The sequence below is a fragment of the Anopheles darlingi genome, chromosome 2 (genome assembly GCF_943734745.1).
Source record: "Anopheles darlingi chromosome 2, idAnoDarlMG_H_01, whole genome shotgun sequence".
NCBI lineage: Eukaryota > Metazoa > Arthropoda > Insecta > Diptera > Culicidae > Anopheles > Anopheles darlingi.
The window spans coordinates 51,348,955-51,361,902 of NC_064874.1; the positions used below are offsets into that span (position 1 = coordinate 51,348,955).

The following is a 12,948-nucleotide window of genomic DNA, read 5'->3' on the forward strand; positions in this document are numbered from 1 at the left end:
TGCATACAACTTGGTCCTGCTTTACGTTCTTTCCGGAAAGGTGGCTCTATTTCGGTTTGATTAAGTATTCCCCGGTAGGAATTGTTACTAAGACTATTGTTATTGTTTATTCCACTACGCGATTGTTCAATATAAAGCTAACTTTAAAGAACTTTTCAGTATTACATGCGCATTACGATTTGTACGACCGTATAATCTCTGAAGAAATATATTTAAAAAAGATCAAAAGAATGTGCTTACAAAATTTTGCACAGAAAGGGGCGATTTACTTTGAGGAGCGTGGTTTGATTTGCAAAATCATTTTGTGTTGCATAATTCCTTTAGATTTCAGGTATTCTTCACTTAACTTAACGAATAAAACCTTCTACAAAACAATTAAACACTGTTCAACTTACCGCTACTGACTACAAACTAGGATCTGGGGCAAAGTATTTCTTTAATCTTTCTTCACCACTTTATAGCTCATCGTCTTCATCCCACTCGCCCAATAAAGAGCTCACATCCTTGGACTTGGACGCCTTCTCCTTATCATCCTCATCCTGATCTTCGTCTTCATCGTCGGCTGCGACCTTTAAATTTTCCACCTTTTTTGCCGATGCCACTTTACTGGATGTTTCAGTTTTCTTCGCCTTGGTCGCATCATCCGTCTCGTTTGTCGATGACGATGTTTTCGATATCATTTCAGCATCGCTAGATTTGCTGGCCGGCGCATCTATCACTTCATCCGTTTCCATTGTTTCCGTGTCGTCATTTTCCTTTTGTTTTCCATCCTGCTGTTCCTCTTTTTCGATCTTTACCAATCCATCAGCTTTTGGCGTTTTCTCTGCCAACTCTGCCTCCGTGTCGGAGTCATCTTGTTTCGATGGCTCGTTGTTCCATTCGTCCAGTAGCTTATCGATTTCCTTCTCAGCGGGGCCTTCGCTTGCAACAGTCTTCTTAGTTGTGTTGGTGACATTCGGCTTGTCTTCTTTCTTTTTATCCTTCTCGGGATTGCTGGGTTTCTTGGCTGAGGCCGCCCCTACCACCGGAACCTTTGCCGTCACAGATTTCTTCTCTACGATCGATGCTGCTTTCTTATTGGAACGATTCTCTGTGGAATCTTCGCTCGCCGTTTGTTTAGTATCGGCTTTAGTGGCCGGAGTCGTGGACACTGTCGTTGTCGAGTGCTCTTCAGTGTCCTCCGACCAATCCCCTTCGAGTTCTGATATTAACTTTAATTTATCTGATCTCTGACGGTCCTCCTCGACATCTTCCTTGTGTTGCTTGTGCTTTTCCGCCTTCTTGTCATCACGTGTGCCAGCCTTGGTCGTTGGTTTAACCGGTTCGTTGGTCTCGAAGCTAGCATCGGACGGAAGCATGTCTACGTCTTCGACAGTATCGTCTTCCTCGCCTGCCTCTTTACCGTCTGTCGCGTCCGTTTTGCGCGACTCTTGACTCTCCTCCTCTTCGGGTGCCACAGTGTCCGCCGGCTTATCTGTAGATGAGGATGCTTTCTCCGAAAGCGCAGCCGAGTTTTGCGAGTTTTCATCATCCTCGGAGGGAGCTACATCGTCATTGGAATTCTCCTTGCGTTCTTCCGTTGCACTATCGCTGTAAACGAGCATGATGTTTTGGTTGCCACCGGCAGCCGTGCCATCGGTATCGCCACTATTGACAATCTGCACACCGTCATTGATTTGGAGCGTTGAGCCATCGACAAACTTGACCTCATTCATCATAACCACTGGTTTAAAATAGGAAAAGAGGAAAGGAAAACGAATTATTAAACTTTAATCAACTGAACAGTTCATCAGAGGAAGCTGTTACGTACCGTTAGCAGAGTTGATTTGCAACTGAGAAATGATATCCTCTCGTTGTGACGGTGTCAACTGCAGTTCGGTCCCGTCCTCGGACAACAGCTTCGTGATGACGCCGCTGTTTTCTGCGCTGATGGTGGTCGCATTTTCACCGTGCACGCTTGCCAGCTCTGCCTCGATGAATTCGTTTTGATAGTTTGGATCATCGATTACGACACCAGTGTCACCGACGAGTCGCAGGCTCGTGGCAATGCCAGAGGCCACATTGCTCAGTGCTTCCGCTTCCGATGATGCTTTTCCACCGCTTTGTGAAACCCTTTGGGACTGGGCCGTACCTATGACAAAGGGTAGCGCGCTTGGTTTCGTCGGCGGCAATGTGATATTGGACAGGATCTTAATCTTGCCCTCGGATGGACGATGAACAGGCGGTGACTCATCCCTCTGTTCCTGGAACTCGTCTTCATCTTCACTAAAATCCAGGACACCATCGCTGCGGGCGCGCTCTCGGTGCTGCTCTTTCATATGGCAATACAGATCCTGCTCTTTCTCGAACACCTTATTACAGTAGATGCAGTGTTGGCGTTCTTGCTGGTGCGTTTGCTCCATGTGCTGCTTCAGAAGCTCGTTGTTCATTGCTACATGATCGCATTCGGTACATGCAGGGAACTTGACTGGCGACTTGATTCCGTGCTCCACCAACCAATGATACACCAAATGGGGATTACGGGTTTCTGCGCGCCATCCGCAATGCTCGCAAATGCGTGAATCTATGCGTTCCTTGTGCTTCACGATCAGATGGTTGCGGAAAGCTTTGTAACTTGGTATGCTAATTGGACGACCGTTGATACCACAGCGAAGGCATAGCCAAGGGCCTGTCATATTTTCGGCGCCTTTAGCTATCAAGGCATGCATCGTCTTTGCGTCAATTGTTTTCGGTGGATTGGGCTTAGTCGCCGTTGCCGTTGCCGTGGTATTCTTGCTGCTGCTATTGCCATGTCCGCTACCTCCCGCAACAGCAGTACTGCTAGTCGTGCCAGCAGTTTTCTGTTGCTGCTCTCCGCTGCGAATAGAAGCCGTCGCTTTCCGAACCATCGAGATGTCCTGCTTCAGTGGTGTTGCGGTTCGAATCTCCACTTTACTGCTTCCCGCCTGTACTCCACCGGCGGCTTGGCTAGATCCGGATGGCATCTTTTGCATTATTTTCAGTTTAATGTTTTTGTTCTGCTTCACCAAGTGGGGATACTTTTTCAGCACCTCCGATATGATCTTTGCATGATCCACATTTCCAGATTCATCTTTTACGGTGATTTGCTTCATCGAACCACTGCCCAGTGCGTTGGGAGATTTCGTTTCCTGTTTGACTACAATCTGCTTGTTGGTCTGTGCTTTAGCTATGGCCGATTTCACTGAGGCCGGGGGCTGATAATCTTCATCATCGTCATCGTTAAAATGCGTATCATCATCGACATAGTCCGGTGAGTCGTCGTCATCTGTGTTTAGCTGACTGCGTAGCCGAGCCGCCTCAGTGAACTCCTTTACTTCCTCCAGATTGGGCTTCTTGGCGGGAGGTGAGGTAATCGATCCACCGGAGGCCCGTTTTGCTACATTCGTGTTCGTGTAGCCTTTGCGCAGCTTCTCGAAGGGGGATGGTTCTTCCTCCTTTTTAACCTGATCAGCCGTCAGCAGTGGCTTGCTCTCGTACGAGATGGCATCGAAGGAACCTTCGAAGCCCTCGGACAGGTCTGTGTCATCGAAGCGTGAAGGACCGGACTTGGATTCCTTTGCGTGGCCATACTTTGCCGCTAGCGAGGAAGATTCCGGAGTGCCCTTGACGCTCCCGGGGCTTATCTGTTGCCGCATAATCGGTAGGCGCGGTTTTGCTGCGGTAATAGCTCGTGCCACAACTGTATTAGCGGGGCGCGGAACAGTGGCATGGTAAGTGTTTGCTGCTCGAGCGACTGGCACACCGACCCGAGGTGCCTGTTTATTCAGCAATACCGGCTGTTTGGATATGCGGGATGTTTGGCGGTGGGCCTCCAGCAACTTCAACAGCACGGTCATGTTCATATCTGTGGCCGTCTTCAGCAGCCGCTCGTACATGGTATACTGAAACTCGAGTGTACCAGTGTACATGAAATTAACGATCGGAACGATGACATCCGCCTGCAGGTCCATTGGCATGATAAGCACATCGTCATACATCTCGCAGACGCTCTCCAGGTGGTTGAAATAGTCTGTGCAAGCGGATAGCACCAATCTGTGCACCTTGAGCTGCGAGTTATCATTGAACTGCAGTGTCAGGTCGCAGTGATCCGTCTTGTTGAAGAAGTTTTGCAGTTTTTGTAGAAAGAACACGCCCCAATTGTCCACCTTCACGGACTTGGCCTCACTGTAGCGCGTCATGTTGTTCATGGACTGTGCGCCTTCTCCGCTGCCTTCCTGTCCGGGAGTCCGGGTACGAAAACGAAATCCAGAGTAAGTCCGAGCGTATTTACGTTCACTGATTGCGCGCCGATTGTCAACGCATCTGCAGCTCACCTGGGAAATTCCGGGAGGAAATTGTGTGTTGTTTGTTGTGATGAACTAGATTTTCCACGAACACGAAAACCACCGAGCCAAGCGATCGAGTGAAAATCCGTTGACGAAAACAGGTTCAAACGAGGGAGGCAACGATTTGTTTCACGGATTTCAACATCAACTCTCGTTTTAAACGATTTTCAACTCACCAACGCGAACGCTCGCCACCTCGAAAATACAAAATGGCGACGAAGCTTGGCCTGCGAAAAAGCTCGGTCGGCATTTTTGGGCATAGAAAAGCACACAAATTCCACTGTGCTTTGAAAGGACGGGCATGGTGGGATTGGTGTTATTTTCAACGGTCAAACTTTCTTTTTCTGTTTTCTTGATTTCTGTTTGATTTGGCCGTTTTTAGGCCGACATTTTGGTGGACATACGTTTCGTGAAATTCGCGATTCTGGGTCTCATTGCTCTTCGTGGTTCTCGTTGAAAAAGTACCCTCACGTCCTTACAAACCGCGCAGACCGTGAAAAACTGCGACACGATCCCCAAAAGGCCGGGCTCCTGCCTGTTCCTACAACTAAAAATGATTCTAAACCATCTCATCACACTTTGGCCATACTTTGGCCAAACACGCCCAGGAGAGGCGCATTGAGCGCAATCAGAGGGAAGGGAGACGGCGCATCCTGGATGCGGAGGGCCCTTCTGGCTTTCAAGGGTATATATTAGTATAAAAAGAGCCCCAAAGTTAAACGGAGATCGACCGACTCTAAGGGACCTCCTCACGCGTCGGACTAACACCCCAAGAAAATCGAACACCGCTCTAGGGACCCTAGGGACTCTAGGGCACCGAGGGCCACCGGCCCTGAGACCGGACCATAGTCGCTTTCAGGACCGCAGCACAGACTATTTTGGGTGCAGACCACAGTGCACAAAGGATTGTTCCGGAAGAGCCGACCTGCGCCAGAACATCGAATCAATCTCTGACCGGGGGTCACTGTTCGATTTGCGAAGATTTTTCTGAAACCACCCCCTTCTCTTCATCAACGGTCGCCCTCTTACCTGCAGTGAGAAGGGTCAGGGTTTTCACGACCCGATTTTGAACCTTTTCAGGATACACAAGAGCATTTCCTTCGTTGCCTGATTCTTGGCATTCCAAAAGGCCGTTTTGGCGAAGAACTTTAGAGACATTTTTCTGAGAGTACTGGCCACAGTTTAGAATCCGCGCGAATGTGACTTACTATTCGCGCGGATTCATGTATGACGATTTCATTTAAATCCGTTCTCCTTCATTTCCAGCCCAATTCATGTGATAATAGGAGTGGATACCAAGAAAAGGGTAAGCTTTCAGGAAAAAATATGAAAAACATTTCACCAGTCCCATCATTGATTTTCTGCACATTTTTTACAACATCGCCGGCACATTTTTTACCACACACACCGAGCACTACTGCTGCACTGCTCAAACTGCAAATTTACTGTCTAGAAAACGAAGAGTCACGAGTATCATAATTGTTTTTAGAGAGCATGATCATAGTTACATATGAGACATCTCGTAAATTCTTAAATTTTTCACAGGACGTAGTGTTTTTCAAGTAAGTTGATGCTGGGTCGCTAATCGATCAGGTTGATCCAGGCATCGATCTTTATTATCAGCATACCGGGCTTATCTTTAATTGATCCATATGGCCAGTTTAAAAAGGTGGGCTAAACCGTTACCAATCGCAGAGTGTAGGAGCGGCCACCAGATCAGGGAATGGTTGAATCACTCCGGTATCCCGGTGCACCAATTACAACTGAAGCGATATGCGCAAATGTTATATGTTGAGCGAACCCGCAATTCTAAATTCTTATCAAAACTCTACTTTCTGACTGATCAGCGCTCCCCTATTTGTTTTTTTGTGTTTATTTTAAGCTTCTCTCTTGGGTTTAAAAGGCCATCCCGGAGATGGATTTGAAAATGTTTGCCAAATCTTACTCCAGAATGATGAAATTTGCTGTCAAATCTTACACTAATGGAGGTCTCTCCCATTCCATGATTAATAGTTTAAAAATGAGTTATTTCTTTTAAAACAAAACCAAATCAATCTTTTTACCAGTAACAGAACGCATAAAACGGGCGAAATAGAAAAAATAGGAAACATCTACTCAAAAATGTGATTTACAGTTCCTCAATTTCATTCGACTTCTGTTGAATTCAGCTGCCTCCTGGCGTCCTCAAACCAACGACAGGTCACTGGGGCTCCGACGTCTCTATTAAATAGATACTATTCAAAGTACCAATGCCCAGAAAGAAGCGAAGTTAGGTGAAAGCTAACCTCCCCGATATCGAACCAATATCGCTCTATATTGGAGATGAGACGATGTGTCCTTCTATCTGTTCAGTTATCAGGATCGCAATAGGCATAATCGCTGCTATCACTCCGAATCTTGCTGTTGAGATCGTACGGAAAGCGCACGTGACTCTGCCGGCTCGCTAGCCCGAGTATCCTGTTCAGGATCGCACGGTTCTTGTCGGGCACGCGTACTGCAGTATTGACGTTGCCCCAGTAGCAAGTATGCGCTTTTTAGAGTTACTTAGCCTCCACTTCTACGCATCATGCTCCCCAGAGCATCAAAGTACATTCCTCGTATCATCTCGTTTTTTTGATGAGTAACGACCAGACTTGGCCGCTCATCCACGATTCCACCACCTCTACCGACCGCTCTGTGTTAATTTCCACTTCTCTCAAGGACTGCCCGCAGACCGGTAGGACCATGTCATCGGCGTAGCCGACAACCAAAGTTCCCACAGGAAGCCTCAGTCGCAGAATCCTGTCGACAGAGATATAGATTTAAAAAATACCTTAAGCGTTATGAACGTACGAACTGGGGTCAGGACTTTCAGGAAAATGATATAAAATTAATATGAAGAAGGAAATAAAGCGGTTAAACATGACTTTCTTAAAAATTAAAAAGAGAAAAAGATCTTTTCCCATACCGGGAATCGAACCCGGGCCTTCCGGGTGAGAGCCGGATATCCTAACCACTAGACAATATGGGATTATTGATTCCCTTTTCCTTGTAGACCTACAGGGTTTTGGAGCGGTTACTTGCCTCGTTACCTTTCAAAAACCTTTACCAAAAATTTAAATGGAAATTAAATTTAATCCCAAAAATTGGATGAGGAAATGGGGCGCGAATTCCCCCCCTGGTGAAATGTTTTTCATATTTTTTCCTGAAAGCTTACCCTTTTCTTGGTATCCACTCCTATTATCACATGAATTGGGCTGGAAATGAAGGAGAACGGATTTAAATGAAATCGTCATACATGAATCCGCGCGAATAGTAAGTCACATTCGCGCGGATTCTAAACTGTGGCCAGTACTCTCAGAAAAATGTCTCTAAAGTTCTTCGCCAAAACGGCCTTTTGGAATGCCAAGAATCAGGCAACGAAGGAAATGCTCTTGTGTATCCTGAAAAGGTTCAAAATCGGGTCGTGAAAACCCTGACCCTTCTCACTGCAGGTAAGAGGGCGACCGTTGATGAAGAGAAGGGGGTGGTTTCAGAAAAATCTTCGCAAATCGAACAGTGACCCCCGGTCAGAGATTGATTCGATGTTCTGGCGCAGGTCGGCTCTTCCGGAACAATCCTTTGTGCACTGTGGTCTGCACCCAAAATAGTCTGTGCTGCGGTCCTGAAAGCGACTATGGTCCGGTCTCAGGGCCGGTGGCCCTCGGTGCCCTAGAGTCCCTAGGGTCCCTAGAGCGGTGTTCGATTTTCTTGGGGTGTTAGTCCGACGCGTGAGGAGGTCCCTTAGAGTCGGTCGATCTCCGTTTAACTTTGGGGCTCTTTTTATACTAATATATACCCTTGAAAGCCAGAAGGGCCCTCCGCATCCAGGATGCGCCGTCTCCCTTCCCTCTGATTGCGCTCAATGCGCCTCTCCTGGGCGTGTTTGGCCAAAGTATGGCCAAAGTGTGATGAGATGGTTTAGAATCATTTTTAGTTGTAGGAACAGGCAGGAGCCCGGCCTTTTGGGGATCGTGTCGCAGTTTTTCACGGTCTGCGCGGTTTGTAAGGACGTGAGGGTACTTTTTCAACGAGAACCACGAAGAGCAATGAGACCCAGAATCGCGAATTTCACGAAACGTATGTCCACCAAAATGTCGGCCTAAAAACGGCCAAATCAAACAGAAATCAATCGCGGAGCTTCGCGTTTGCGCCTGTAGGCTGCGCTGTTTTGTTTTGGCTTTAAGGTTAGAAACTCGAGTTCGCTGTTATAAAAGTGGGAATTTTTAACAATTTCCAACAAATTTCGTGATAAAGATTATCGAGATACGAGCCCAATAAAGTCATCCGCAAATCCCCAAGTCGTTCCCGTTACCGAGAAAGTGGAAAACAGTAGATAACTGCGTTCAGATCCACGAAACGAACGACCGAAGACGAGGCTGAATCTACGGAAGAGGAATCTGCATTCTGGCTTTTGTTCTTCTCTTTTGCTAAAAGAGTCCTCCTACAAGATCCGGAGAACCAATCAACCAAATCACAACCGACCCCTAGAGAATACAGAAATTTGCGACCGGCGATCCGGGTGTCTCGGAACTCATCCGAAACGGTGCCGGTAAGTTTTAAGGTTCGTGATACTACAAGGATCTGTTGCATTAACGATCGAATTCTCTTTCCAGTCAGCATCAGAGCAAGATCTCCTGCAGTTGCAACAGTAAACCATCAGAAAAACCACCAACAAAGCCAAGAAACTCACACAATATTGAGACAAGTGGCCTCAGTAGCCGGTCCTGGAGACCAAAGCGGTTTACATCCTCAAAACAGCTTGCGAAGGACCAGGAAGCTGGATTCAATTGCCGTACTGGGGTAAATCCTCATTAGTGGCTTTGGGAGGATATTTAAATTGACTACAGCGTTTCTTGCTTGGCTGGTGGAAGCCGGTTTGACTGGAAGAAATGGCTAAGCTCGTACAGTATATAATCGTGAATGGAGAAATTGCAAAAACATGGCCAAAAGGAGCTCTGATTGCGCAGTGTTGTCATGCAGTCGCTGCTGTGAACCACCTTTTCTCGGATTCAGAAACAGCGGAATATTTTAGTGATATAGACAACATGCACAAAGTGGTTCTTGAGGTGAGTCTGTAAACAAATCGATCACTTCCGCCCACTCCCTCTGTAAATCAGCTTTTCCTGAAGCAAAAAGGAAAATCGAATCAACTAACAATCAAACCCTTAAATGCCATGAATCCGAAACGGTGCGTTAAAATCGATGGACACACGGCATGCGTTAAAATTTTATTATCAAACTGCAACGAAAGATTCTCTTTGTTTAAAATGTTTTTAATTATTAATTTAAAACAGGGTCGTATGTTTCGTATGTCCGTCCTTATTTATGTTTGAAAAGAAACAATATCATAATAACAAAGCTACTTGTCCTTTTCTTAGTCTTGATGTTAGTTGAAACAATTTTCGGAGAGCGTTTGTGAAAATGAAATAATCTATTTTTTATGTACCCATAAAAACTCTATGCAAACAAATTATAATCGTAAGCATAGACGCTCTTTAAAAAATAACAAAAGACACAGTTTTCGAGTGATGAAAACGCCGAACACAGGGGCAAGACTGGATACAGGACGCACAAAGAATAAAAATTGTTTCATCATGCAAAGTATTTGTTTTGTTAGTAGATAGCAGCATTCCATCTATATTGTTAGAAAACTGATATTTATAGTTTTTTATTTCTATATTTATTATTACTGCCCTATCTTATTCTAAAACCAAATCACACGTTGTTGAGTTTGCTCTGAAAAATCGTTCGATTCAGCAAGCAGTTATTTTAAGAGTTTGTCGAGGAAGTTTTACCACCTACGCTGTAAATATGTTTTGAGCAGAAACTTTAAGTAAGGTAGCAAAGAGATATCCGCTGCAGTACGGCTACAGTACGGAATTAGCAGGAAAACGCCCGCCTCGTTGTTTTCAGCACCAAGTTTATTTTGGGAATGTGAGATGGCAGAGATGCTCACGACTGGGGATCTTATGTATTGCCTCTCTCGTTCAAAAGATCCTTTGCTTCGCAGAAGATGTATCAAACCCGCTAAAATAATCTAAATTATATTTTTTACTATTCTTTGCACAAAGGCCCCGACCGCGAGTAAGCTTGTTGACCTGGGCGAATTGCTGCAGCAAAATGATATTAAGCATAAAGTATGGATCGAACAGCCCGAAAATCTACCCACCTGTATCGCTCTGAAGCCATACCCCAAGGATGTGGTCCAGAAATACTTGAAGAAGTTTAAACTACTTAGCTGAAAGATTTTATCAATTGCTTACGATTAAACAGACGAATTGAATAGTTTTGTTTCGTAACGTAAATAAAACTTACTAATGGTGATGAACTCTGAAAGTTTATAATGTTTGTATGATTGTACTACGCGTATTTATTGCTGCTGAAGAAGCTGTAGTTATCTAAAAGTGTAAATTTATACATGTTTAAGTAAAAATATGCATTTACTATTTCATTGTCGACCCAGTTTCGTCGCAGGTAAGCTCCAACAAAACCCGAATGTATTTATGGAACAGCAACGAACCACCAGCTAGCGCCAGTTTTTCAGAAAACTGGCGTATGTGTAGGTGGAAGAATTTGATCTCATTCTTGATTTTACCACGCCGAAGAAGATCGGTAAAAGTGCAAGAGCAGATCATTTTGTGAAACAGTAAGCTAGTGTTAGAATAGCAGAAGACTGATGTTCCTTGTTTTTATGTTTTGATTTTTTCTTGCGCTGAACATGATGGTATGCGAGCGAAAGACCGCGATGGTTAAACACCAAAATGCGCTCCATCCGAAACCACATGTTGAAGACTGTAGATACTATATTCATCTTTCTTGGGTGCGGGTAATGATTTTTATTTGTAGAATTGAAATTTTTGTTTCTCAAATGCATTTATACATAAAAAAGCACCTTTTACAGATTGTTGGCAAAATGTCAATCCTTCTGTTTATATGAAAATGTTTATTTAGTCATTTTATCAACTACTTGAAGCTCTTACAAACTGTTTTGCAGCTTACTGATGTTTCTAAAAAAATTAAGAGAATTTTTAATCGATTTACTTCTAAGCATGTGCAAGATCTTCGAGATCTTCGAGCTCGCCTAACTTAGCTAACTAGCCGACTGTAAACAATTGAAGTCATAAAGTTTAACAGCTATCGCGAATAACCAAAATTAAGGCGTTTCTTGATCAAATGCTTTCTATCCAAGCAGCTGGATCGATTTCAGTGATAGCGCGTACTTATTTGGCAATCAAATAATATCGAGGCGACCAATGTACATGAATGAAACACACAAGCAGAAACAACCTTAGTATCTAGGTTGAACGAATTGAATCGACGTTCTTCTAAAAGATCTTAAGGGAGTATAGGTCGTCGATCATTTCAACGTCCCATGTTGGACAAGAATAGTGCAGTAGCACCCAAGCCAGCAAAAATTAATAAACACTGGTTTGATGTTCGCCAACTAGTTCTTTATGGGCATCACCACTGCGCACATGATGGCCTTGTTGACCGTTTCCCTTTACTGCTAGTCAACCACTGGCAACGGCCATGATGTGGGTCCAGTTTGGTTAAGATAGATATAAAAGAAGAATTCGTGCGTTTTCTGTAACGGGGTCGTGGCAGCCCCAGTTAAAGTTAAGGCTGCAGCTTTATTAAGAAGATATGATGGTTCCAAAATATAACATTTTCGTACGACTAATGCTTTGCAACTTAAGATGAGTTATTTGATAATGTTGACTAGTTAACAATTTGTTCAATTCTAAGGTTTGGCTATTTTCTTTACTAATCAGAAAAGCGAAAAACACTAATTGAGGTTTGGCAATATTTTTGGTTCAATACAATGTAAAGTCCTCAACGGCAACGGCTAGGCGCAAATGCTAGCTGAACTATGGAATAACATGATACATGCAAAACAATTATTCTGACAAAAATATTATTCTATCAGTTTTTTATTAGGGTTACCGTAATCACATACAACCGAACCAGAATCGCTTTGGTTCTACTACCGGTTTGAACAAAGTTAGGTACATTTGAATAATGCTTAACTTGGTGTCTGAAGCATCTCTTGTTACTTCTGAAATGGTTTGTTGCGACCAGAGCGTCGAGTTGAACACGCATCCTTGTCGCCGTCTACGGAGCATTTTCCGCCGATTATCGAGCGCGGGACTGCTTGGCCTCGGTTAACAATGTAATTAATAAACGGTCTTGGATAAAACGAAGCAAAACGGGAGGATAAAAGTGATTCAGTAACGGAAAGAAAAATGAAATGGGCTTACTCAACCTTATTTCCTAATATGGTCAGAGTTTACTCGTTGGAGACTCCATACGCTACGGTCGCCCCTGGTCTCCTTTACTAGACATGTTCGTGTGCGTGTGTATGTGTATGTGTGCTTGTGACCTGTAATGCTGGTTACTGTGCGACTCATGGGGTTCTGACTAAAGTTGGTCCTAAGCAAGTTATGTCTTGCCTGGACTGGCCTCTGGCGCTATATAATATGTACAGTCCGATAACTCTTCATGTTTCCCTACCGTTCATGTCCTATATCAGAATCTGAATCATTGATGCAATTATGCACTTCCATAATATGCGATATAATCG

General features: G+C 44.5%; 2 protein-coding genes and 1 non-coding gene across 4 annotated transcripts; 1 reads left to right on the plus strand and 2 right to left on the minus strand.

Moving 5' to 3' along the window:
- Positions 1-87: 87 nt before the first annotated feature.
- Positions 88-4,512, minus strand: LOC125959672 (centrosome-associated zinc finger protein CP190). Of its 2 annotated transcripts, none has more exons than XM_049692508.1 (3): positions 4,335-4,512; positions 1,811-4,231; positions 88-1,723 (listed from the first exon to the last, which is right to left on the minus strand). In XM_049692508.1, exons 2-3 carry the CDS (start codon positions 4,206-4,208, stop codon positions 456-458), a joined length of 3,666 nt encoding a protein of 1,221 aa, XP_049548465.1. In that variant the 5' UTR covers positions 4,209-4,231; positions 4,335-4,512; the 3' UTR covers positions 88-455. The 2 variants fall into 2 exon arrangements, with proteins under 2 accessions (XP_049548465.1, XP_049548464.1); XM_049692507.1 differs by having other exon boundaries at positions 1,811-4,235.
- Positions 4,513-7,284: 2,772 nt separating this feature from the next.
- Positions 7,285-7,356, minus strand: Trnae-cuc (transfer RNA glutamic acid (anticodon CUC)). Its single transcript has one exon. It is a non-coding gene; the product is annotated as a tRNA-Glu (tRNA).
- A 1,207-nt stretch (positions 7,357-8,563) lies between these two features.
- LOC125959699 (putative peptidyl-tRNA hydrolase PTRHD1) lies at positions 8,564-10,687 on the plus strand. The gene is made up of 3 exons (XM_049692576.1): positions 8,564-8,916; positions 8,981-9,433; positions 10,439-10,687. Exons 2-3 carry the CDS (start codon positions 9,257-9,259, stop codon positions 10,607-10,609), a joined length of 348 nt encoding a protein of 115 aa, XP_049548533.1. The 5' UTR covers positions 8,564-8,916; positions 8,981-9,256; the 3' UTR covers positions 10,610-10,687.
- The last annotated feature ends 2,261 nt before the right edge of the window (positions 10,688-12,948 follow it).

Excerpts from the sequence above, each read along its gene's own strand:
- LOC125959672 (XM_049692508.1), bottom strand. The coding sequence starts at position 4,208 with ATGAACAACATGACGCGCTACAGTGAGGCCAAGTCCGTGAAGGTGGAC. Across the intron at positions 1,724-1,810 it reads GCAAATCAACTCTGCTAACG|TGGTTATGATGAATGAGGTC; the intron begins GTACGTAACAGC and ends ATTTTAAACCAG.
- LOC125959699 (XM_049692576.1), top strand. The coding sequence starts at position 9,257 with ATGGCTAAGCTCGTACAGTATATAATCGTGAATGGAGAAATTGCAAAA. Across the intron at positions 9,434-10,438 it reads TGCACAAAGTGGTTCTTGAG|GCCCCGACCGCGAGTAAGCT; the intron begins GTGAGTCTGTAA and ends CTTTGCACAAAG.